Source organism: Cinclus cinclus, chromosome 12 (genome assembly GCF_963662255.1).
Source record: "Cinclus cinclus chromosome 12, bCinCin1.1, whole genome shotgun sequence".
Lineage (NCBI taxonomy): Eukaryota > Metazoa > Chordata > Aves > Passeriformes > Cinclidae > Cinclus > Cinclus cinclus.
The window spans coordinates 20,186,667-20,212,826 of record NC_085057.1 but is presented as its reverse complement, the minus strand read 5'-3'; the positions used below and the strand labels follow the sequence as shown (position 1 = coordinate 20,212,826).

General features: G+C 45.0%; 2 protein-coding genes across 5 annotated transcripts in view; one reads left to right on the top strand and one right to left on the bottom strand.

The window, feature by feature from the left end:
* The first annotated feature begins 8 nt into the window (after window positions 1-8).
* On the top strand, window positions 9-9,327 carry MKRN2 (makorin ring finger protein 2). Of its 2 annotated transcripts, XR_009933570.1 has the most exons (9): window positions 9-84; window positions 576-704; window positions 1,420-1,550; window positions 2,253-2,557; window positions 3,318-3,532; window positions 4,456-4,566; window positions 4,838-4,982; window positions 5,456-5,669; window positions 8,034-9,327. XR_009933570.1 is itself a non-coding variant. In XM_062500797.1 (8 exons), the coding sequence occupies exons 1-8, from the start codon at window positions 59-61 to the stop codon at window positions 5,597-5,599; spliced, it is 1,206 nt and encodes a 401-aa protein (XP_062356781.1). In that variant the 5' UTR covers window positions 9-58; the 3' UTR covers window positions 5,600-9,327. The 2 variants fall into 2 exon arrangements, 1 of the variants encoding a protein (XP_062356781.1); XM_062500797.1 differs by having other exon boundaries at window positions 5,456-9,327.
* RAF1 (Raf-1 proto-oncogene, serine/threonine kinase) overlaps window positions 8,644-26,160 on the bottom strand; it is a 37,433-nt gene continuing 19,916 nt past the window's right edge. The window contains exons 6-19 of one of the 3 annotated variants that reach the window (XM_062500793.1): window positions 24,670-24,827; window positions 23,662-23,760; window positions 22,087-22,240; window positions 20,580-20,639; window positions 18,776-18,803; window positions 18,566-18,693; window positions 17,437-17,554; window positions 16,082-16,166; window positions 15,057-15,233; window positions 14,209-14,255; window positions 12,630-12,748; window positions 11,288-11,419; window positions 10,599-10,733; window positions 8,644-9,687 (exon numbers count right to left, since the gene is read on the bottom strand). In XM_062500793.1, coding sequence (XP_062356777.1) covers window positions 9,547-9,687; window positions 10,599-10,733; window positions 11,288-11,419; window positions 12,630-12,748; window positions 14,209-14,255; window positions 15,057-15,233; window positions 16,082-16,166; window positions 17,437-17,554; window positions 18,566-18,693; window positions 18,776-18,803; window positions 20,580-20,639; window positions 22,087-22,240; window positions 23,662-23,760; window positions 24,670-24,827 — 1,581 coding nt within the window. In that variant the 3' untranslated portion in view covers window positions 8,644-9,546. The remainder of the gene's footprint in view (window positions 9,688-10,598; window positions 10,734-11,287; window positions 11,420-12,629; window positions 12,749-14,208; window positions 14,256-15,056; window positions 15,234-16,081; window positions 16,167-17,436; window positions 17,555-18,565; window positions 18,694-18,775; window positions 18,804-20,579; window positions 20,640-22,086; window positions 22,241-23,661; window positions 23,761-24,669; window positions 24,828-26,160) is intronic. The other 2 variants (XM_062500794.1, XM_062500796.1) reach the window with 2 other exon arrangements.

Genomic DNA, 26,160 nt, shown 5'->3' with positions numbered 1-26,160 from the left:
CCGCGGAACCTCCGTGCGCGGCGTGAGGAGCCGGCCGGGCCCGGCAGTGCGGGGCACGATGAGCACGAAGCAGGTGACGTGCAGGTGAGCGCGGCCCGGCCGGGCCCGGAGCCTTCGCAGCCCTCACGCACCCTCAGCCCCTGCCCCGCGCCTTCACTGCCCTCTGACGCCGCTCTCGTGCCCCCCCCCCCACTCCGTCCGGGGCCCGCCCGTGCCGAGCGGAGGTCGTGGATGCCCCCCGAGCAGCCCTTGTCCCCTCCCCTGCGCCGACCCCGCGCTGTCCCCCGCGGGTGCCCGGGAAACAAGCGGGGTCAGCGTAGAAAGGCTCCTCAGGGAAGTTTTGTTCACTGAAAGGGCGCCCGGATAATGGCAGGGGCTGCCCGGGGAGTGTTCGGAGTCCTCATCCCTGGAGGTGGCCATGGAGCGCTCTGCTCTGGGGGCAGCTTGGGTATCGGGCACAGCTTGGGCTCGGTGGGTGGGAGGGCTTTTCCAGCCTCGGGGATGCTGTAAAAACAAACCAAACCGAACCGTTCCTGCTGCCGGCAGTGCCGGCTCTGACCCGCGCTTCTCCACAGATACTACTTGCAGGGCGTGTGTCGGGAGGGAAGCAAGTGCCTCTTCTCCCATGATTTGGCCACCAGCAAGTCCTCCACTATCTGCAAGTACTACCAGAAGGGGCAGTGTGCCTACGGCTCCCGCTGCAGGTAACCCCCGCTCCCTGGGCACCTGGAGGGCTCCTGTCCTGTCAGAGTCACCCCAGGGCAGTCACAGAGTGAGCCAAGAGCACCCGGGGAATGAAATCACTCCTTAAATGAGAGTTTTGCCAGAGCCGAAAGCAGCTTCCTCACCCAGTAGCAGAGTTTTGCTCTGGCTCAGTTTCAGGGGTTGGTTTACTCTGTAGAAATTGAGTTTTGTGTTTCACGTGTGTTTTCCGTGCAGTTCTTGCAGTCAGCGCTGCAGGTGTTCATGGAAAGGCCATGGACAGGCTGGAAGCTCCTTGTGCAGCTCCCAGCCACCCTCCTGCACATTCCAGGGCACAATTTTGGAGACTTTCAGCTCTGCCTCAGAGCAAAGCCCCCTCCTCGTGTCCCCCTGTGGTGGTGGGGAGGCTGAGCAGTTCCACAGCTTTCCCTGGAGTCTTCAGGGTAAAACTCCCACAGGAATGCTCTAGGGAATACCGGGCATGGATCTGTCAGGGATGTGCCACAGGGCAGCCCCTGGATCATTCCTGAAAGCGTTCCCTGCTGGCTGAGGAGCCTGGAGTTGACCTCGGAGTTCCCTGCCCTGCCCGTTGGAGTGTCTCCCTAGTTTTACTGGGGTGTCTCCCCGGTCCTGCCGGATGTTTGGGATCCTTTCCTTGCCCAGAGCAGCTGTCGGGTTGAGTGTCCCGGTGCCCTGATCCCGGTTTTCCTGCCGCAGGTATGACCACGTGAGGCTCCCGGCGGCGGGCGGAGCCGCGGCCCCGTGCAGCCCCCGGGCGCCCCTCGAGCCCGGCCCCACCGCCCTGCGCAGCAGGAGGGAGAAGAAGACACTGGTGCTCCGGGACAGAAGTGAGTGGGAGGCTGCTCTGCTCAGCCTTGGGGCTGCGGGAGGGAGGGAGGGAGGTGGTGTCGTCTCCCGTGATTGTTGGAGTTTCAAGGCCAGCCAGAACTCCCTCCTGGAGCCTCCTTCCTGCAGACATTCTGCTTGTCATCCTTTTCCGTGGTTCTGTGAAGTGTCTGCTTCCATTCTGCTCCCTGAGAGATGAGAGGGAAATGTTTTGTCCCCCCTGACAGGAGGATGGAGTGGGGGAATGTCGGGCTCTGCTCCCAGATAATCAACAACAGGACAAGAGGAACTGTTTGATCCCTCAAGCCTGGGGAGCTTCAGGCTGGGCATCAGGAAGAAGTTTGTCATGGAAAGGATGGTCAGGCACTGGAAGGGAGTCCTCATCCCTGGAGGTGTCCAGAAGCTACCTGGATGTGTCACTCCGTGCTCTGGGCTGGGTGACAAAGTGGGGATTGCTCTAACTTGATGATCCTGGAGGTCTTTTCCAGCCTTAATGATTCTGTGATTTTTTTGGTCTATTTGTGACCAGAAAACACCTGAATAAACACGGCAGCTGAACTCGTCGGTAGGTAGCTTGGGAAAATCCCTGTGATTCATGAGCAGAAAAGGCTCAGAGCTGAGAGTCCATTGGGAAGAAAACGTGCAGTTTGGAGAGAAAGGAGCTGGCGGGGGTTGAGCGCGGTGCCCTGTGCTTGTCCCTCCAGATCTGTGCGGCTCCAGCGAGGAGAAGCAGCGGCCCAGTGCCCCCGGGGCCATGGTGTGCTGCAGTGACCCTGGGGACAGCGAGGAGGCCAAGCCCCACTCGTACCTGGAGGCCATCTGCAGCGGGCTGGAGGAGCCAGGGGCCGGTGGCTGCCCTGGGGCTGCAGAGCAGCTGTGTCCCTACGCTGCTGCGGGCACCTGCCACTTCGGGGAGCGCTGCCTCTACCTGCACGGGCAGCTCTGCGAGATCTGCGGCCTCCAGGTGCTGCACCCCTTCGACCAGGAGCAGAGGAAGGCCCACGAGATGGTAAAGGGGGAGCTGGGAGAGCTGCTCTGCTCAGGGCGTGGCTGGGGCTGGCTGCTCTAAAGATGGGCTTTGCAGAAGGGCTTTTTTGCAAAGAGCTTCTGGTGTACTGTTTGTCTAAAGAATGGTGCTAAGAGTGGTCAGCCCAAGCCCCTGGAGCTGAATTGGCAATGATGCTGAAGGTAGCAGCTTGTGGTTTTTCCCATTTCATCCTCATCAGAGACTGGCCTGCAGCCTTCTCCCACAGCACCCTGAAAGTCTCCCAGGAGAATGTCTCTGGGAGGTCTCTGACCCACCTTGCAGTGCTGTGGGAGTGGGAATGGGTTGTGGATTGGCACTGCTGGGATGAGAAGTGCTGGAGGAAAGCCTGAAATAAGACACTAATTCCTTAACTGGTTAAAAACTAGCACCTGGTGAATGAACGTGGCCTTAATTGTAATCAGAGGAACACCTTGAGTGTGGCACCCATTCAGTGAGATGTTTTTTGGGATGTTTGAAGCATCAAATAATTCAATCCCTGTTCTCTGACAGAGATGCAGAAAGGGGTGAATGAAGCACCCTGGCATCTTTATTTCTGACAGCTGAGAGAACACTGAAGGCTGAAATGCATGATTGAATTTAACGTTCTTTAATTTAAACTCTGACAGTGACAGGTAGGAATGATGCCCTCAGTGAGTGTTCCACGTTTTCCCAGCAGTAGATCATTCCCAGAGGGGACTTTTTCTGTCAGGCTGGCACTCACAGTGACTCTCTCCCCTGACAGATGTGCATGGCAACGTTTGAGCATGACATGGAGAGGGCCTTTGCCATCCAGGCCAGCCAGGACAAGGTGTGCAGCATCTGCATGGAGGTGGTGTATGAGAAGCCCTCAGCCTCAGAGAGGAGGTTTGGGATCCTGTCCAACTGCACCCACACGTACTGCCTGTCCTGCATCCGCCAGTGGAGGTGTGCCAAGCAGTTTGAGAACCCCATCATCAAGTGAGTTCTGGGACCTGAGAGGGGCTGAACCTGCTCACAGGGGAGCCTGAAGCTGTAGATGGGAACAGAGCTCAGCAAAGCCTGCTCCAGGTTCTGGCCAGGCCCAGGACTTGGCTGAGAGAGCTACCTGGACAAGCAGCAAGATGCACTGGGTGTCCTTTGGTACCAGTTCTCTTAATTCCATGGCCCTGCGTGGGAAGTTTGGCAGCTCAGCCCACTCCGATTATGTGGTCAGTGGGCAGGGCAGACTCTGGAACAGCTGGGACCTTGCACAGGTCTGCTCCTTGCATTGACCTATGTGCAAAACCAAGAACTCCATTGTTTCCTTTGTATGTGCTTAATTATGGGATTTTCCCCTAAATTACAGCCTGCTCCAGGTAAATATCTCACTAACCACACTTCTATCTGTCTCAGTAAATGCCTTTATCTTCTAGCTCTACAAAAAATGTGTTCCAAACACATTCCCCCTCAGATGAGAGAATTTAAAACATCCAGTTAGGGAAGTTTCCTTTTTCAAACATCTCTCAAGTTACAAGCATGCTGAAGGTGGGAAATAACTTTTACTCCAAATTTCATTGGAGTGACCATCAGCTTCTTGCATTTCAGAAGGCTCAGACACCTTCATTTGTGGTTTTGGCTTCCTGCTGCACTCAGGAACACAGGTTGTTTCTGTACATTGAGGAGATCCCTGCTGCTTTTGCTCCAGAAACAAACGCAAGCCCTGGGTGCCCTGAATTGGGTTATTCCAACTGGAGCTCCCAGCAAGTGCAGACAAAGTGCTGTGCTAACGTGGGAAGAGGTGTCTGCTGCCTGAGGTGACAAAGATCCCCTTTCCCTCAGGAGGATCCTCACTGTGGCAGATTTGTGGAGGGTTTCAGTCTGGGGAGGTACCAGAGCATCTCTGCTTTGCCTTGTTCCTCCAGGTCCTGCCCCGAGTGCCGAGTGATCTCTGAGTTTGTCATCCCCAGTGTGTACTGGGTGGAAGAGCAGGAGAAAAAAAATGAGCTGATTGAAGCATTTAAGCAGGGAGTAGGGTAAGTTCAGACTGGTTTCGTGGGGTAAGTTCAGACTGGTTTCGTGTGGCTTCTGTGGATCCTTCAGCCATAATTGCCTGGAAGGTTGTTGGTGACTGAGTGAGGAGAGCAGACAGGGAAGGAAAATGGAAGAGTTCCACTACTCTCAGCTTGGCATGGGAGGCCAGAGCTCTGGCTGTTACCAGAGCATCACTGAGGCTGTGGGGATTGAACTTCATCTCCTTCCTTTTCAGCATGAAGGCAATAATCCTCTCTCTTCTGATTAACTCAGGAAGAAGCCCTGCAAGTACTTTGAGCAAGGGAAAGGAACGTGTCCCTTTGGAGGGAAGTGTCTTTACCTCCACGCTTACCCCGACGGGACCCGAGCTGAGCCTGAGAAGCCCAGGAAGCAGCTCAGCTCCGAGGGCACTGTGAGGGTAAGGAGTGCCCTGCTGTCACCCAGACCTCATGTCGGGGTCCCCTGTGCTGCTGGGAATGGTTCCTGCCATGCAGGACAAGTGCAAAAAGCACCTCTCTGTTCCTTGATCTTGGAGACAGAAGGCATCTCTCATTTAACTACAAAATATCACTGCCTTGTTTTTTCAACCAGTCCAAACCTTTCCTCACAGGAATTCTGCCCTTAAGGCTTTCACCCACAGAACTCAAAGCTGCTCTCCTGTGCTGGCACTAAGGGCAGCTGGAAAGGGTAAAACCTCAGGGAAGTGGTGGTGGCTCTGCCCCAGCTGTGTCCCCTCGCTGCCTGTTCTGGGACACGAGAGCCTGGCTGTCACCCTGAGCTCAAACCCAGCTTTGGGATCTCAACTTCTGACTGGTTTTAAACGAGGAAATGCGTGCCCAGGCCAGCGTTGTGCTGGCTGCTGGTGCTCAGGCAGCTTTTTCTCTGTTGCAGTTCTTCAATTCCGTGCGCCTGTGGGATTTTATCGAGGACAGGGAGAGCAGGAGCGCGCCGGGCACCGACAGTGAGGTCACGGAGCTGGGGGAGCTGTTCATGCACCTCTCCGGGGCTGAGGAAGATCCCACTGCTGCCCCCTGAGGACACACAGCCCCTCGGAGCCCAGCAGGGCAGCTATTTATTAGCCATGCTTTTACTCTCTCCAGCACAGGTAGAACAAAACGTGCCCTGGTGGTCACTTGTGCAGTCCTGGTAAAGTTTTCAGATAGTTTTTATATGGCAACAACAACAAAAAAAAGACTAAAATATATTAAAAAAAAAAGTTGGCTGCATGGAAAAAAATCCTTTAATCCCAGGAGGGTTTTCTCCCTTTCTGGCCTAACATATGCTGTCTTGTGAGCCGAGTGGTAGTGTAAATACAGGTCCAGTGAAAGCTTAAGCTGGTAAAAACTGTTGCTAAACAGAGTTTGGATGTTTTTGGGTTTTTTCTCCACTAAATCAGCTAAATGTATAACTACACAACCCACAGCAAATAATGGTCAGTGTAGGGTTTTCTCCTTAAAAAGGAGCTGGTACATTATACCTCAAATAGTACCTAGAGTTCACAGGAGAGTTGGGTGGCTTCTCTGGGTGTGTGGGCATAGGTCTGGGCAGGGCCTGGCTCTCCAGGTGCTGCCAGTTGAGTTCCCAGCCCTGTTTTACACTAATTCAAGTGCTCAGAGTCGGCAGGGGCTCCTGCTGGGAAGCAAATGCAGCTGCACTGATTGCTGAACTCGGGCAAAGCTAACCTGAACTCACTGCACAAACTGGAGCTTGGGAGCTGCAGCAGTAGAGTGAGGTTCTCACTCATCCAGGAGTGGCTCTGCAGCAGCTCAGTGCCTCCATTCCCCTTTTCCCCAGCAATGCTGAAAGCTAAGGAGGGCTGAGGGATTAATGCACATCTCTGCTGAGTTAACAGAATTGTTACTGAATTCTGGCTTTGTTAAAAACATGACTTCTGTTGGTGTGGTGAAGGCAGTTTGATTGTGAGATCTGCTACCAAGTTAATTCTGCCAAGTCACTTGTATTGACTTTGCAGTTACATCAAGAACTCGGTGTGCACTCAAGTGGCTGCTGAGTAACAGCATGGACACACCTGAGCAGGAGCTGGCCCTGACTCAGGTCCTTGTAAATCCCCTGGGGCTGGAGTGACACTCATCAGTGTTTGTAAATACAAAGTGAGACGCAGGGTTTGTTTCAGAACAGTTTGGTTGCAATGGAAGGCAGCTGTGGAACTGGTTTTGTTATTATCTATAGCAATATAAAAGCATAAAAATAATACTTAAAGATGTGTCAGAAAGAAAGAAAGGCCAAGAGCAGAAAGGCTTGAAATCGCCACTTGTGCATCAGTGCTGGTCACAGACTTGATCCACCAGGGGTGGAAAATTATGAAGCAAAATGTGTTCAGAGACGTGGGCAGGAAGCTGCTGCCAGCTGGGTCACCACAGCCACCCCTGGGTGGTGACACCAGGATCTGGGTCCCTGCTGGGAGGGAAGAGCAGGAGCCTTCATCTGGGATTCAGACATCGTCACCTGGCACCAGAGCAGTGACTCCAGGATTATCCATTCAGCTGCTCTTGGCATTTCTGGGTCAGGAACTCCTCCCCTCTGCCCCTGCCAGCTGTGCCCTCTTGTGACCTGGAAATTAAACTTTCCCATCGTTACTCCCCTCTAAAGTTAGTTTTTAGCAGTGCTCACTGCACAGTCAAGTCTGGCTTTGGCAGTGTCTGTAACAAGCAACAATTCCCAGTTTCTTGGTAAAACTGGCCCAGCAAAGGTCTTAAGTGCAATCAGTGCAATTGGTCAGCACTAATTACAAAGGAGAAGGTAAATTATCCCTACGAGGGATGTCACACACTAAGATGAATGTTTCAAGGACACCCAAACTCCCCAGAATACTTCACCAGCCCTCACCCTCCCACTAACACACATTCCCATCTGCTCCTGCACACACATTTTTTTTCTTTTCAGAAAATAATATTGTCAGGAATACACCAAAAAAAAAAATCTATGGAGAGGATGTTCTTTACCTTAGACAAGACATTCCTGATTTCCTTTGCCCCAAGAAGCCATGAGGAATAGTCTGAGTAGCAGAAATTAAAAAGAGAACTCATTTTTCAAAGCTACCCAGGGACTTAAAATATCTGAGTCTCTTAAGTTCTTCACTCGGCACCTTTCATTTAATTGGACATCAAGTGCTGGTTAAAATAAACCTACTTATCAAAAACACTTCATTCTTTCAAGAGACACAGGATTTGGTTTAAAAATAAAATTAATGGGAAATCAGAATTGAAGCAAAACCAGCTTACCTCTTCTGGGGTTGAATTCTTCCCTGTTGTAAGCTTATTATAGCAAATTGAAAATTAGAGATATACGATGTTTAAAGACAGTTGCAGTCCAAATACCAATAGTATTATTAGAAACCATGCAGAACTATATGGAGCAGTCTCCTTCAAGTCTGTATTTAGGCAGCAATGCATATGGGCATTCTCAGTTATCACCCAGGGATTAATATTCTACCCTTGCTGTGTTACAGAATACTTTGAGGACAAACTGGAGGTGATTTCTGTGGCTCTCCTGCCTTTCACAGGAGCCTTGTGGGGTTTTGCTGCTGCAGAGGGGAAGCTGCAGTGGCTGGGCATTCCAGGGAGAGCTGGACACAGCTCCCAGCCAAGGCAGCAGCTTTGGGGTAGAGATGGCAGAGGGCACAGCCAGCCCCATCCCCACTCCCTGTGCACCCACAGAAAGGCAAAATCCCAAATTGGGCTTCCAGTCGTGCCCTAAAAACAACTGCTATTTGAAAAAAAAATCATTTTTAGATTCATCCACCTGTAATTCCAACAAACACTTGCACCTCAAGGAACAAGAGAAGAGAGCAGAAGTGGTGCAGGGAAAGAGCCTGAGAGCACATCAGGGTGGGTGTCCAAAGCAGCTGCTGCAAGATCATTTCAGTACACAAAAACTGTCTTGTCATGGGACTGGAAATGTAGAGTTTGTTGTACCGTGTTTTTACTTGCACTGCTATTGTTTATCAGTTACTTTTAAAAAAAATATTCAGAATGTCATTCCTTGAGTTTTCCAACTGCAGATGTCCCACTCAGAACTGTGGATGACTACATTAAAATAATGACATTGAATCTTAAACCTAAAATTTAATTTATTTTATTAAAATAAGATAATCAGAGGAACCTTGGCTTACAATAAATGCATTTTCTCAGGAGCAATAAAAACAAAATTAAAACCCAAATCAACAAGAAAAACTGTATATGCTCAGTTTCCTCTTGCTAGTGCATCTCTGGGACGACAGCTTCCGCCGGGATGCAGCCTCTGCACGAGGTGGGAACACCCTCAGCCTCTTCCAGCCCCCAGCCCAGCATTCCTCACTCAGCCCTGCCTGGGCTGCAGGAACAGGTCCATAGTACCAAAGGCAGCTGGGAGGCTTCTCAAGATGACCAAAGCAGGACTGGCTCACCTCTTTCTCTGAGCAGGACAATTCACAACAGATTCCATCCTTTTGCAAGAGTTTTTCTTCTGTGTGCAAAACTATTTTGTGTTGAATTAGCATTTGAACTTATTTCATTGGCTTGGTGAAGCTCTTAGGCAGGAGCTGATTTCCAGAGTTATTTCCTCTTCCCACTCCAGGCACAACTCCCCGGGCTGAGGTGGCACATGGCATGGGGCAGTCAGAGCACCAGAACGTCACCTGTCCTCAGAGCCACCTCACTGAGCACAGAGCAAACCCAGCCAGAACCACTGCCAAAGAAACAGCCATCGCTTCTGGGGAGGGGAAAATAAGGCTCAAGTGCATCTATTAAAAAAATAGTAATAGATCTCTTGATTTGTAGTCCGTTACCTCTCCCAGAACAAGAGATGGTAGCAAAGGCAATGAGGAGCTGCGTCCCTGCAGGCTGAGAACTGCACGAATCCGTAGCAGCTTCTTTGTACAAGTGGGAGACGCGGGATCCTGCTGGAGGAGCCTGGGAAGCACAGCTGGTGTTCCTCCTGCTGCTCCAGCCGGGAGCAGGGGCCAGGAGCAGTGAGAGCACAGCTCAGAACACGGGCAGCCTGGTGGAGGTCAGCGTGCACGAGTTGATGTCCTCGGTGTGGGCGGCGCGGTGCAGGGACGGCTCCGAGGCGCTGCGGTTGATTTTGGGTAGAGAGTGCTGCAAGAGCTCGATGGACGACAGGATCTGGGGGGAAATGGCAGCTTAGAGAGCCCTGTGGGACCAGCAGCTCCCTCTTTCATTGAAACGTTCATTCATTCATTCATTTGTTCAACTCTTACCCAATTCAGTTATGGCCCTAAGTTTGATTTTAATGCTCCATGGGGCACTGAAAACAGAGTTGGTGGAATCCAACTCTGCCCCCCACTGTCAGTGCTGCGAGGGCCTCAGGGAGTTTCAGAGGCTGGGAGGGTGTTTTTCATCAATTCACAGACATTAGGATCAATTAACGACCATCGAAACCATCCTCCAGTAGAGTAACAGGGAAGGAACTGCATCTTGTGCCTGACATTTAGAAAGTACTTTCTAAGCAATGCTTGATTGCAACAGGAAGAAGTTGTATTTCTGGACCTGCTAATATTTAATTAATTATTTAATGAGTATAAGAAAGTATCTTCCCCATCCCCATAGTGATAGGAAAACAAAGCATCCCTTGTAAAGACACCAAAAACTGCCACATGAATTTACATTCCCCCCTGTGGATTTTGTGTGCTCGTTCAGAGTTGTGAGGAAGGAAAGGAGGAGTGGCCTCTCATTCCCCTCAAGCCTACTCTAAAATCACATGGACATGCAGAGACAGATTTCACTTCTTTCGTGTGAGGGTGGGGTTTGGCTCATCTCTAGACAGGTCAGGTGCTGAAAGCCTGCTCTGCGTTAGCCCAGCACAGCCTCAGCCTGCACATGCTGCACGTTGTGTTTCATGGACTTCACAGAACCTACGAGTCCAAACAAAACACAAACTGCCAAGAAAGCTGCATTATGGATAAACACAAAATCAGGACACAGGCTGCACTTCCTATTAACCAAAATTTCTATCTGAGCAGACTCTGGTGTGTGCTAATGGCTCTCTATAAACCTGTGCAGGACAGCCCACTCACCTGTGGGAACAGAGGTCGTTCTTCCCTAACTTTCTTCAAACAATCTGCTACGAGCCTCTTCATGGCTTTGGGGCAGTTCTTGTACAGCTTGCTGAGGTCTGGGGAAGCATAGCCCCGGCCAACCATGAAAATGATCTGCAAAACAACAGCACAAAGCCAGGTCACACAAGGGGCCTCACTGCTGGGCAGCTTTAATGCCCCCCGAGGTGATGGAACCCAGTCCCCAGGGGCACCAACAGAGCCCTGCAGGTTTGGCTGCTAACAGTACAGCCTGGTAAAAACTAAATAAACGTTCAATATTCAAAGGTTGGACAATAGATACTGGGTTTTTTCCCCTTAGTAAAAAGCACTAATCCAATGCAGCAGCAGCATATTTAACACCAAAATGACAATTTCCCATAACTGCAACTGTACAAACCAATATTTTACCGTGCAGCAAAAGCTGTAACCTGGGAATATATTAACAGGGCACTTCAAAGGTTTACATAAACAAGGACTTTTTATTTTCCTTTGAGTACCCAGACTGTCAATACTGAGGTGAACATTCAGTTACACACTTGCTGCTGAAACAAAGCAGGTTGTCAACACCACCTCAGTTGGTTTGCATTTGTACTTATCCTGGTTTCTGGAGGCCAAGGGGGCATGCCACGGCCAGAAATAAACAGGAGTGCTCCCAGAGGGTTCCTCACCTGATCTCTGTTGTTGATGTGGGAGTAGGGCAGCTCTCCTGTCATCAGCTCATACAGCACTATTCCATAGGAGTAGACATCTGACTGGAAGCTGAAGGGGTTGCTGTCCTGCATCCGGATCACTTCGGGGGCCTGGCAGGGGGAAAAAACAAATGATGAACAAAACCAGAAAGCACAAGAGGAGGGAAAGTATTCGGGAAGCAGACAGTGAGCTCAGCTACACATGAGTGAGCAAAGGGTACCCCCAAATCTTTGATAACTTTACCTAAGGCTCTGGAGCAAGACTACTTCACATCTTGTTAAAAATACCAATACAGATCAGACCACACAAAAATATCAATGCTTCAACTGAACAAGTATTTTGCCATTAGAAAAAAGTATTATTTGGATTTGCAATGTTTATTGACTCCTGTTACACAGAACCGAGCCTGAATTTCACCATCAGTTCTTAACCTGGTATCAAAGGTTAGAGGGGAAAACCACAAAATTCTAATTTCATGTAAACTGGTACCAAAACATGGTCGGGAAACGCAAAAGCCAAACACAAAACAGCACATATTGAAGATCAGGGAAGAAATGCAGGAACATTTTAACGTATTTGCAAAATTATGAAGGTTCTTAAAATAAACACGTCAGATGATTGAACAAAACAAGGTGTGAAGCAGCAAAAGAACTTTCCCATTGGCTAAGATTTTTTTCCCCTCCTAAAGAAACCCTTCAGAATTATTGAGCAAAGCACTAGAGTACAACAGCATGAAAACCACAGTAAGGGGTCACAGGAACTTGCAAGGAAACAGAAAAAACCTCCCCTCCATGACAGCTCAGCAAAGATGGGCTATAAATGACTAAAATAAATACATTTTTTTAAAAAGCCTGCAACAAGCAAATAAGCAACGTTGGGGTTTTTTTTTCCCCCCCCCTAGGTCTGTGTCATGTATACAAATAAATTCATTAGCATTGGGTAAATTAGTTTTAAACCCTTTTATGGAAACATTTTTAAAAATTAGCTTTTTGTACCATTTTTTTAAGGAAATGAACATTCCTGTTTCTGGAAGTTTGTTTCAGGTGATGTGTGTATTTCACAGAGCTTGTCTTAGCCAAGCATCCTGATATTTTTAATACATATTTCCAGATATACTGGCAGCCCTAAATATTTCAAGTAACTCACAAAGCCCAATGGAAAATGCCTGGTGCCTACTTTGCACAATTAATCCTTCCAGCACTTCCATTTTGACTCGTCCTAGGGCTGGAATAAAGATCTCCACAGGATTTACAGGCCTGAATGTTCAAGGGGCAGACAGGCATGAGGAGGAGATTTCAAAGCAGGGAATGTTTTGCTCACCATCCACAGGATCGAGCCCGTGGGCTGCTCCACCTGCTGGGACCCACTCCACCTGGATTTTACAGTTGCCAGACCAAAGTCTCCTATTTTCACTGTGAGGCCTTCATGAAGAAATATATCTGTATTTTTGTTAAAGAAAGTGCAAACAATTCAGTCAACAGTTCTGTATTTTCTGACCTGACTAGCAAGTGCTGCTTGTTTTATTTAAACCTGCTGTGTGCTCCATGTGAAACGAAGAAAAAGAGATTTTATGGCAGCCATGCTTAAATTAATATTTAACACTAAACCGGAGCAGATGTTCCAGCATTATTTGTAGATTTATCTTTATGGTGAGCTAGGACAAATCAACAGTTCATTACCCTCCATGGCTGCAGCTCCTTAAATAACTGCTGCTGAGAAAGAGAAACAGTACAGAGCTCTCACAACTCAGAAAAATAAGAAAAAAACAATTACAAGGAGAAGTATCAAAATAAAATCTATTTCCATAAAGTTCTCTGCCAGATTTCCTGAGTCTGAACTATGATTTTAACTGAAAATATATCCACACTACTTATAATTATCTCCTTCATGGGTCTGTTACTGGGACCAGCATTTTCATTGCTGGGGTTATCTTAGGAAGATACCATTTAACAATTTCACTTAAGAATGTTTTAACTTCAGAAAGATAATGCAGAAATATAAACATGACTGACTCCTCATTTCCATGAGCTAATTTATTTCACAAAAATGATCATCATTACTAGGAATCACAAATTTCATGCCTCCTATACAGTAAAATAATTGGTTGTGGAATTTTTTGTGGCTTTTTTTTGTTTGCTCGGGTTCTTTTTTTTGTTTGTTTTTTTTTGTTGCTTTTGTTTGTTTGTTTGTTTTCTGTTTGTTTTGGTTTGGTTTTTTTCTTTAGTTTAACTGAAAATGGAATCCACTGACATGCTGGAACTACTGAACTCAGCAGATTTTTCTTATGATGACATCTGTCAAAACATCCTGCTCACACTGGACAGAAGGAAGCCCCAGTTCCTGCTGGTAGCTCCATGGATGTCCTGGTAATTCCAAAAGCAGGCATTTCAAAGGTGGAAGACATCAGCTCACAACATTTTCACTCCAGATGTGCTACCAAATAGATATTTATGCACGAAATAGAATGGTAAAAGGCTGCCCTTTCTTGTGTTTCAAGTAAGATTTTTGGCTTCATTTCTGCCAGTCAAATGAGGAGTTCTAAATATATTAAAAATACACAAGAAACAGAAACAAACCCATGTGTGCACACAGATGAACAGGCACACACACCTCCCATCAAGGAGGAGAGCAGCATTTGGGTACCAGAGGACTGAATAAACCCCATTTAAGTAAAATAAGAGCCTTCTGGAGCCACAGCTGTTGCACATCTTTATCCCAAGTGTGGTAAACAAACACAGATGTGCTGGGGCAGTCCTTGCTAGCTCATCAACAGGGATTACCCACTGGTATTTATACATATAAATCTATTTAAAATAGCTATTGCAACCCCCCACAGAAAGCTCCACATTAGCAACAAATCCCTCCCTCCCCGCAGAGAAGCAAGATTCAGGAAGGATACTATTGGATTTCATGTCTCTGTGGATGATGTTCTTTGCATGTAAATAGCTGTGAAGGGAAAAGCAGAAGAGCCATTAGCAGGGCTGCTCACAGAGAGCACTTTCATTCCCCACAGACAGTTTATTCAGTTTATTACACACCCCACCCCTTGACACACCTCTGGCTTTCCACGAGTCTACTTTGGGAACAAAGACATGGAGCTGTGCTCAGTGCAATAAAGAAATGTCAGGAAGGAGTGGCACAAGTTCCATGAACCCTGGAGAACTGAGACTGTCCTCCTATCCATGAAATCTGTACCCTGTTTTGGAAGCTGACTCTTCCAAACTCCCTTCATTTAAATGGGCCCAGTTTTCTGCTGTCTGACTGGAAACCTGGGCAATGATCTACAAAATGAACGAGCTCTGGCAGCAGCAGCAGCCACTTCTGTGCTCCCAACATCAGAACAAGGGCTGAAAGCAAAGAGGTGGGGCCTGGAGCAACTCAGACAGCTGGAAATGCTTCCAAATCCATCTGGGTGAGTCCTGTGGAACAGAGCAGCCACCCCTCATCTCACAGGGTATCAGTGAGTTTGCCAAATGCTGCAGTGTTACAGTAACCCGGGAGGAAAAGCCCCTTCGTTCTGTATTTGGAACAGGATTTCACCTGTTGCACTACAGCAGGACCTCAAGCTGTAACAGCAGGTAAAACAGAGAAAACAGAAGTGGTGAAAGACAAGAGTTAAGGCAAGAATCTGTGGGGAAAAAGAACCACATGAAAGCACAGCTACATCCAGCAGTGCTGAGGGGGGAATGTCTCCTTGGTGCCCGTCTGGGCGCTCCGCAGGGCTGGGACGAAGGCAGCCCCACTCACTCCATGCCCTGCGCCGTCTGGCGGGCGATGTCGATCAGCTGGAACATCTGGAACTTGGTCTCCTGCACGTGCAGATGTTTGTAGAGGCTGCTGCCCTCGCACCACTGCGTGACAATGGCCAGGTTGTCCTTGGTCATGTAGCCCATGAAGAGCAGGATGTTCACGTGCCGGGTCTTCCTAACAGAGGAGCACCAAGAGAAATCAGCAGCTGCGTCAAAAATCCTTTCAAAGGTTTCTCAAATGCACCCCTGGCTGAATGATTTCACCTTCACAATCTTAGGCCAATGTGTGAGTGAAGTTTGGGCTTGCAAATAATTAAAATATACCACAGTTGCCATTTTTTAGCTGTTTTTTTTTTTCTTTTTAGTTACAATACTTCCCTTTAGTTATTTAAAAATCAACATTTGAGAAAAGGATGTCTGAAAATTTAAATGGTTTGACATCGATAAGCAACAGCCACACTTGCAAGTGGTATTAGAAAAGATTGGAATGACAGAAATCACCCTGAAAGCTGGAAGAAAGTGCCAGCTTTAGGTAGAAGACTGAATCCCAAGAAGAAACCAAAGGATAACTATAAACCCTAAAGGAATTATCAGATGAGAAGATGGTTTTTCTGTATCTACTTGGTTCTTTTTCAAGAGTAACATCACAGACACTTCATTAGACAATAAAAGCCTCAGGATTTGAAAGCAGAAAACAGTTACACTGATCAATGTTATGTTTAAGGGGGGAAAAAAAAAGTTATGCTGCAATTTGAAGAGGAACAGTTCAAGTGTTGTCTGGTGGTGAGAATTAGGGCCGAATTTATTAATCCTCACCTTTACTGCCCAGTGTGGCCTGAACAATGTGGGTGTTAAGAGACCACAAAAATACTCTGAACTATGGCTGCCTTTTTTATTCTTCCCTGGAAATGTGCTTTTTGTGCCTATCACACACAGAACAGTGGGCCAGAAGGCTCCAAGGAGGGCTGGGAGTCAAATGCAGCACCTGGAATATCAGAATTCAGCAGTGAAACACCATCTCACCTCAGGACAGCCACTTCATTCCTGAAAGCCTGGAACTGTTCTGGGGTAGGGTCTACAACCTTTAGGATCTTCACTGCTACATCCCCTGGAAATGAATTACCACAAAAGTTACTGAAAATGCAGCTTCCCCTTCCTCTTCAAAATAACATTGATATGTAATTAAAATTCCTCATTTGTGCATAGCACACCTCTACTAATTTGTACAAAGGTCAAGATTGCCCTGCAGACAAATTTCTGTGGTATCAACCAATTAATTTAGCTGAACTGCAGTCTAATGGAAAAAGTCATTAATTAATTATTCACATACCTCCCTTCTATTTTTAAGGGCTATATTTGGCTAGAATGCTTTTTTGCAGGACATATGGACACACACCTTTGTGGTTTTATTATCAAATTTAAAAAATGAAGTGTTTATATGTATAAACTTCATTTGAAGTTTACACCTAACATTCTCTCCTTCATACAGAAATTTTTAAATTAATTAATTCTTGATACTTGAAGAAGTGTTAATGTTCTATCAAAATAAATCTCACTATGAATTTATTTTTTATTACAAAATCTTGCTGAACTTATTTTTCCTCTTGATTTCTGTGTGCTATTTCAGTTCCATAATGAAAATCAGAAACTGTTCATTACTTTTAGTGTAACAATAGTGTTTTTCCCTTGCTGCTGACAGTATTTGGGCTTCAAGACATGCAAGTATTTACTCATTATAAGTAGAGGGCAGCAGGTTAAGTTTCCAGATTTGTTTTATCAGCTTTTTTTTCTTCCCTGTCAATACTGCTGTTTAAACTGGGGCCTGGAGGAGTTTCTCTGTGTTTCTTTTCAAAATCACAAGCCATGAATTTGGAAACAAATTCTGCAGCTCTTCAGGGTGCCTGTTTTCAAAGTATTCCCACTACCTACAGATCAAACTCTCCCATTAAGCAGTTTTTCATTGAAAAATATTCCACAATTTATGCTGATTTCCTTTCCATCCCACCTTGAAATGAAGCATGCCACCTAAACCACAAAGGCAGAAGGTAAACATAATTTAACAGCAGGCTGTGGAATTTCCCAGCTAATAAAAAGTAAATCCTTTTCAGAAAGCAAGCTGGTGTGGAACAGGGGAATGAAGAGATCAGTGGAATGAAAATGGAGACGCCATTGTGAGATTCAGGTTTTGGTGTCTGTGCTTTGCTTTAATCCCAGTGTTGCTCTTACAAAGCAGTTCCTGTTTCTGCCTGGAGAAAGGTGGAGGATGAGCACCCAGCACCCCTAAATCCATTTTCCCTTTGCCTTTGGAGGCAGATGAGCACTCAAGCACCATAAAATCCACCTTCCCTGGGTTGCTGTCCCCCCAGATGAGGACTCACCGTGCCACTTGCCCTTGTAAACTGTCCCAAAAGAGCCTGAGCCTATCCTGGTGGAGAGCATCACTTCACTGGCTTCTATTTCCCAGTAATAACTGGAATCTCTCTGTCCACGAGGCCTCTGTAACAACAATTCACAGGGATTTAATTTTTAATCACTTGCATTATACACACAAAAAAAACCTAAATAACTTCCTTCACACAAGTTCAAGATGATCTGAAAACCCTGAGGGGTTTGTCCTGCAGTTTGGATTTTTGTTTTTCTCCTCAGTTTAGGAGGGGTGGTGGGTTTTTTAAAAAAAACCCCAAACAACAAATCCCCACATTTTCTTGGATGCCTTGAACTATTTATCACAATGGTCTGCACTAGGAAATTAAACCCTAATCTGAGATCCTAAAAGGAACATATATTTTATGATCAATTATTGTTAAACATCTGAAATACTTAAGAAAGTGGTTTCTTCAAAAGTACAATGCTAAAATTCTGGAACTCTTACATATTTAAATGGAATAAGCCAAACAGATGAGTGCAAAATTCTCAAATGTCTAAGTGAGCAAAATCTGTGAATCCCACTAAGCAACTGTATTTTCATAGTGAAAGCTTAGCAGTCTTCAAAAATATCAAAATACTATCAATTATTACTGTAACTCTTCTCCCCTCCCCCCATTTAAATCAAACCTTTTGAGGGAAAAGTTGCATTCTGTAAAATCTCTTTTTCCCTGAGACACATGACTCACCAATGAAAATGAAGGCATTGTAATTATCCACCTTCTATGGAAACACCACAGTTGAAATAGTACTAATAAAGCCAATTTTAAATCTATTAAAACTGAATCATAAAGATGCAACCTCTAAAGATTTTAAAAGGTAATCCTTGGACCTGCACTGACAATGTCACAGCACTGCTTGAAATTCATCTGCAACCCAGAACACGTTGTTCTGATTATTTATAACCCAAGGCAAGTGTGCCATCATTCCCAAATTAATTACAATTAAATTGCTCCTGTATACAGAGTGCAGAGCAATCCAAGATTACCTGCACCTCTTAGTGCAGAAATTTATCCCACCACACCACTCCTCCCAGCACAGTTTAACTGATTTTTTATTTAAAAGAATTATCACCTCACTTACAATTTTGTTTTTTTCTTGTGTGTTAGATCCAGGGGCTCTCTCTCTTTGGGCTGGGACTGGGGTTTTAGGCTGAGACCAGCCAGTTGGGCTCATATTGTTAGGACTTCCAGACAGAGCAGAGGGTGAGGCTTTAAGAAGAAAAGAGTTTATGAACAAGAAAACAACCAAATCAAATCAGACTAGAAAACGTTTTCATTTTTGAAACCATACCTGATTCACTATGGCTTCGAATTGCATCCTGCAACACAGAAGATGGAGAATAAAGTTAATAAATGTAAGAGAGCACACAAAGGAACAAACAGGGCTGGTGTGGGAATTGCTGTGCCAGTTTTGGTCAAGTGCAATACAGTACTGGCCAACAGCTCCAGGATTGGGGATTTGTTCATCACACCAATCCTGCAGGAAACCCATGCAATTTGTGAGCTCTTACAAAACAGGGAAGAGATTCACAGCATATCGAAAGAACTGCTACCACAAAGAGAAAAAAAAAAAAGAACACAAAACAAGAAGAACCAGCAGCAACACTGTCTGCATTCCCCCTGCACTTCGTGCTCATGTTCCAGGTGTGGACAGAGCTCCTGAGGTGGCCTCTGTCCCCAGGGGACAAACTCCCAAACAGCTCTTGGCTTAAAATAGGACTTTCAACCCCCCCAAAATATTCCAACTCAATATCCATTGTAAAATAACTCCACATACTGCTTCAACCCCCAAAGAAGGCTCCATCACAAAGAAGTGCCCCTACACAAACCCCCTCTCCTTTCCCAAGCACATTCCCACAGGGAATTTGGCATTTGAGCAGTGTTTTCCCACAGGTCACCAGGACAGTGCCACAAGTGTCACCTCATGCCACGGGCACAACACAACTCTACAGCCATGCACAAGAGAGAACTAAGCTCTGACAAACAGCACTGCACAGCTTTTCTCACCTGCCATTTGTATTATCCCAAAGTACAAACAGGAAAGGGAAAATATCCAGGGACTGTGTGAGTACAAAGCAAGAACATGCACTACAGAGAGGTTAAACACTGTCAGAGTTAACAGAAGTCAATGCAAACTCTCCAACTAATTAGTAGAATAATAAATGTAAGATTTCATAGGAGGACAGAACAAGCCCACATTCCACTCCACGGTTTCAAATTAAAATTATCCTTAGCAAAGATTCAGTTATGAAATACATTGTTTTAGCTAATTAATTGCATTCATGCAGGCTGGACCAAGTACAGCTTTCTTGCAGATTGCCACTGCTCCACATCTGAGTAGATTAAAATCTGCATGAACAACCAATGAAGAACTCTTCAATTTACTAGTTTTGTTCAATTTAAGGATAATAAAAACCTTTCAGAGCCAGAATAACAAAAAGTGATTGGTTTTGTACACCAGCCTGAGAATGTAATCACTTTCAAGGAAGCTGGCAAAGGATAACTAAAGAATTTAAACTGTTTCTCATACTTATCTATATGGAGCTCTTACTTTGAAAAAGCATTTTTGAGCTTCAGTCCTGATGTGAATATTTGCTTATTTGCTTCTGAATTCAACAGCAAACAAATCAAACCCTCTGTTTTTCAAAGCTGTTCTTACAACACAAATAACACCATCCCCAGTGCTGTAGTCTGTCAACGTTACTTTGATGGGAATAAAAGCAGTACAACATGTTCTTAATCCCAGGGCTTTGGATGGGTACAGTCAATAAAAATCATTTCCAGAGGGGAAAAAGCCACACAATGGATGTGTTTTGAGAAGGTTTTGCTTTAAAGGCTGTGTGACCCAATGCATTCTAATCCAAGCCTATTCACATTCAGAGGAGAATGAATTCAGCCAGCTAAACTAAACATGAAACTCTTTATCAATTTGCCTCTTCCCATTAACAGCCTAAATATTTGAGTATAAACATGCTGGAAAGATTCTCATCAAATCAGCTCCAGATTAAACACTTCACGTGGACACTGCCATGGCTTATAAGTTATAGCAATCTTGTTAATCACAAGAAAACAAAAGGCACCAAGGAAATACCTACTCTTCCCCTCAAACAAAAGCGTCTGCACCAGGAGCTGGGAGAAGCATTCAGGCTGTTATTCTAGGCCAACACAGTAAGAAATAAAAGAAAAGAACAGAGGAAGTATAAAAAAAAATTTAAAACTCAATGTTAGGTTAAATGAAAAAAACAAAAGTAACCTAATTTGCTTGATGAATGATAATTAAGTGCAGTAAAATTTTTAAGTATTGCTCAAACCCAGAGGTTCACTAGGATCTATCCTTGGGTAATCACTTTTTTATGATGGTTTTTGTCCTGGTGTACTAGAAAGTCTCTGCTTTCTGCTTTGCTTTGGGGCCTTTCAAAAGCCTTTAGGACACAAGAACTATTTTTAGGATAATGCAAAGAGGCAGAATAGAAAGTATTTCTGTCTTTACTGCTCTGCATAAAGAAGGCAGTGTCTCCTTCAAGATCCACCACCCTACCAAAGTCAGTAATTCAGATTTTCTTGAGAGCTTCATTGTGGTTTGTTCCATCAGAGATGGTCAGCCAGGCCTCTGAAGCAGCAAAAAGGGCTGGGAGCCCAGGAAACCCAAAGAAAAAGGTGGAGACAGCTTTCCCCATAAACCCAGCTGACACAAAGCCTCTGACCAAAAAGGCTTCCTGGGGCAGCAGGGCACTTTTGTTCTGCTGCCAAGGTCCAGAGGAATTCTCTAACTCACTTCAGAGCACCTCCACACTTCACTCAAGTCCATAAATCACCATCTGAAGACACAGGTGAACTCAACAGCCAAAGGCTTTTGCTTGGCCTCCAGAATTTTTAAACTATTCCAGAGGCAAAAGCAGCAAACAGTGTTTGCTCTCTCTCCCAAGTCCTGCAGCTCAGCACTTTCTTCTGCCAGCCCTTCCTGCACACCAGTTTGTTAAGGCGATCACAAAACAAAATTCAGCAAACCCAACCACTTTAGGCCTGATTTCCAAGAGATGCCCCTCACTGTCAGTCCAAGGTAGGAAAACACAAGAAAAAGGTGCTTGAAGGCAAGAACAGCAGAAAGTCTCAGACAGAGCTGGCATCAGCCCACAAGCCCAGAATTGCCATTAATTCCATACAAGTGTAACTCAGAATAGCTCACCAGGAAGCTTTGACCCGAGCATTCCAAGTCCAAGAACTACACCCAAACTTGGGGCACCTTGAATCCAATCTAAAATTAACACCAGCAACCCCACAAACCCAGATTTTAAAATTTGGAAGAACATTTTCAGACATGCCTAAAAAAAGCATTTCTACACAAAGCTGAGCTCAGTTGTTCAGCTCCACCCTATCTTTACACACCCCTAGAATTTACCAATTACTCCAGCAAAGGCGATAGACTGCAAGAATTAATTATTGACCTCTCATACAAATGTGCCTCCTGAACTCCTCGGGATTCAGCCAGCTGAGGCAAACAGTGAGGAAAAGAGAGAAAGGCAGGAAGGAAAACCCCCCAGTGGCTGGGAATAGGCAGTGGCAGTTTGGGCTGAGCTCTGTGCTCTTTGCCCCCAGCCTTACCTCGATGATCCGGCTGTCCACAGGCATCGTGGTGCTGACCATGTGCACGTTTGGGGTGGAGGTGGAGCGCTGTCTTTGGGACAGAGAGCCCTCAGAGGAAGGGTTGGATGGGTTGAAAGTGAAGGCATGAGGTGTAGAATACCTGTGCTGGGAGCTGAGAAGGAAAGAGAGACAGAGTTGTGGTTATTTTTTTTCTCTCTGGCAAGGGAAAAACCCTGTTCAGTGTAACCTGTCCAAAAGCAATACGCACACAATTCCAAGCAGAGAAAAAGCTGAGATTTACACATCAACTAAACTATTTGGTCAGCTGAATCATTCCCAGTTTAATTTAAGAAATAAATTTGAAAAACTTGAAGATCTTGTCAGCTCACATATTTGTGTGTTTAGCGGAGGCCTGTTTTTGCTGTTACAAATTTTGCCACAGTTCACCTCAATTCCCATCAAATCACATTTAATAGACTGACAAAACACTGGCTCTGAGAGATGAATTCAGGACTGTGAAATTAAACAAACTGCTCATTTCAAGCCTGTTAAATGCACAGCTTAAGAGCTAAGCCCTGAATTTGTAAAGATTTGCAAGACTGTTCAATGGTTTGCACAGAACAGCCAGCAAGGAAGTCATGAAACCCAACACCAGTTAAAAAGGAGGCCAAGACTAAAATCCAGCTTAACAAAGAGTTATAAATCACAGCTAAGGCCACTCACACCATAAGGATCCCAAAACAAAAATGTATCCTAACTGAAACAGACCAGCCTTCACAAAACCCTTCCAAACATCTAAAAAGTTAGTAAGTCACTGTTCAACAACACTGGAAATGAAAGTAAGGTGGCAAAGATGAATTCCTGATGCAGTTCCCATTAAAATAAAGAAATAAATACATAGAACCATTTATAAGTCAGCTACGTGCTCTGTGCCTCATTCCTGACCAGATTTTTCAAATGAGTGTAAAAAAACCCAAAAGCTGGCCTGCTCTCTTCAGCCTCTAGAATTTCAAGGGAAAGAATACAGGCACACGTTAGGGTCAGGGGCCAGGCCCCTTGGAAAGGGACACAGGTTTCATTTCAGCACTTAAAACTACAGGAATGTTCTCTTTAGGTATGAGAATTTTTTTTAAGAGGAGCGTATTTTCAGTTCCCACTCTTCTCTCTTTAAACTCCTATCTATCATCATAATATCAGAGCATTATTTTAGTTATGGATGTGAATCATCCACCGTGAGACTCTGTGCACACTACCTGATCAGACAGAATAAAATTAATTCACAAAAACACCAAAAGGGAGCCTTGGATTTTCTTCGGCAGGAAAACAAAGGTCTCCAAAAAGCCTTTAATACTCTACCTTAAAATTTCAAGGCTAAAACTTGAAAATACAAAATCTCAAATCAATGCTTTGGTAGATCTAAGAACAAGAAAGAATCGCCTGTGATGAAGTGGTGTTGCTGCCTTGCACATTCATCCCAACCTTCTATCAGACTGCTCTGCTTTGGAGGAGCTGGGGGTCTTTAGTTGCTTTGGACTGATTGTTTTGAAAGAAGTGTATTTCCCAAAAGAGAGATGACAGGAAATACAAGCTTACCTAACAGGTATCCGGGAGACAGACTCCCGCATCCGTCTCATTGTCAAGGGAGGTAGTGCAGGGACACCACTGTCACTGATATTTGAATTTGGGAACAATCTGAAATATCAACAGAAACAATTACAATTTCAACTGCTACACTACCTCCTGTACAATGCTCTTGAAAGCTGAAATTTTAAAGGGCTGTTTCTTTGCAGCATGATTAACTTCACAAACACATTCCTGTATTTACATCATGCTTTTCCTCTGTGTGCAACTAAAACCTCTGCCTTCAGACTCCCAAAGAAAAGTTCCACGAATTCTTTCAGAACTTGAGAGACAAAAATCTTCTAGTATCAGACTTCAGATTTTTCTGAAAGGGTACTTGATACAGTTAAGTTCCATTACAGCCAAGCAGCACCAAGTGGCACAAGTCATCCTACACTACGAGAAAATGCAGAACTACATGACCAAGATATAAAAAAATACAACCACTAAGACACACAAAAACAATTACAGGCTTTATCACTTTTGCATAAAAGGACTTCTAACACAATAATTTTCAACTTTTTGTAACTGTTATTAGGAAAGGACTGTCTTCCACCTGTTTTCCCACCATTCACCATTTTCACCACTGTCAGAAGTTGAAGTGTTAGAACACTAATGTTTCCAACAGCTAAAAACCAACTGAATCATGGCCTGGTTTATTCCTAACGTGTGTTGTGTGAGAGGAATTGCTGTCCCCCTGTTCAAAAAGAGGGCACTGGAGCAACTGCCTGGTTGTTCAAGGTGTTTGTTTGCTTGTCCCAGAATATTAAAATCCAGAGCAAGAACAAAACGCAGTTGATGTGCATGGCCTTCTCCCCTGGGAACAGACACTCATTGCTGGCTGTTTCAAGAGATCACCATTCTGCACATTGATCACAGGGAGTGCCTTCCCAACAGCCCCAAAAGGATCTCTGAGATCAGAGACACAGAACCAAGTGTCACCCAGAACTGCTGCTGCCATGAAAAAGGAGCAGTCCTTACAAGAGCTGCCTGATGTTGCTCCAGTCCACACACATGGTTGGCACCTTGGTGCTGCAGTGCTCGTGGAATTTGTAGCCACACGTCTGACACCGGAAGCCATTGAGCAGGAACTTCTGGCAGATGTCACAGAAGGCAAGCTTCAGAAATGTCTTCCGAGCCTGGAAAACACAGCAAGTGATTAATCCCAGCTAATTATCTCTTCATTAACAGAGATTTGCACCTTCAGAACCCGACAGAAATAAACAACCATGTTAAAATGCTATCAGAGCCCCCAGGTTGCTACTGAGCTTAAAACCACACTCCAATATTCTAGCATGGATTTCCAGTTTCAAAGTTTAGAAACACTGAAGGCTTTATTTACAAACAAAATTACCAAACAAGGAAAAAAATGGACAAATGTTCTGTCAAATACAAAAGCAATTTTTTTGCTCAGCAAGGTGACAGAGCTGTGTGAGCCAAGAGCTGGGGCTTTTGTTTGTTTTCAGCAGCACCAAAGAGGTGAAAGAGGATCAGACTGGAAGGCCCACCTCATTTTTTTATTAGCCAAAACTCTTGGCTTTTATGACTAACCAATAACATCCCTTGCATGAGAAATAATTTCCTTAGTAATCAAAATAATCTAAGGAATTTCTACTTTTTTAAATGGCAGCCTACTTTGTTTTCTTTAAAGCTTCTGAAGTATGAAAAGGTATTAAAATGAACCAAGGGGTTTCTTCCCCCAGAACCTAATGCAGAGGATGGGTCCAAATTTCAGCTTCTTCCAGATCTGGAGATAAATATTCATTTTCTGCTGACCAGCTGCAGATAATATTTTCTGTAGTTTTTTAACGTAACATAGAAGTAAGGTGACTTTCAGGTTTTGTAAATCAATCTTAACCTTTCTAATGGATGTAAATGACAATCCTTTAGAATTTAGGATGGCCACAATATATTTCTAGAACAAAACAAGAAAAAAGCTAAAATATGGGAACCTAGTTCCTTCCCAGGGAGAAGACAGCAATGTAAGGTAAAACTGTTAGAGTTGAGCATTATCTCTTTGTAAAAAAAAATCATTTAAAACAATTTTTAAAAATTAAAAAACCATAAAGCACAAAACCACCTTCTATTTATTCATTTTGTATGGGATAAATAATCAATTTTTGAGAAGGAACTACAAAGTAAAGCCTTTCATTCCCCCATAGATCACTGCCAAATTACAAGGCAGCATCAGCTCACAAAATAATGTCATGACCTGCAGAATTAACAGCAGCCCTGAATATCCAGTACAAATAATAAATATTGGACCATCAGTCCAATAAAGCTGCTGAACTTATCCAGCCTCTTTTGACTGATGAGCCAGAGACTGAAAATGCTAATTTTCTCCCTTTTCTGGACTTTAAAGACATGGATACCTTAGCACAACAGTTCCAGACATAGGTATTTACATAAAACAAAAATGGCAGTCATCAGACCTGTGAAGAACGTGAGCTTTGACAGTCTCTGACACCTGGG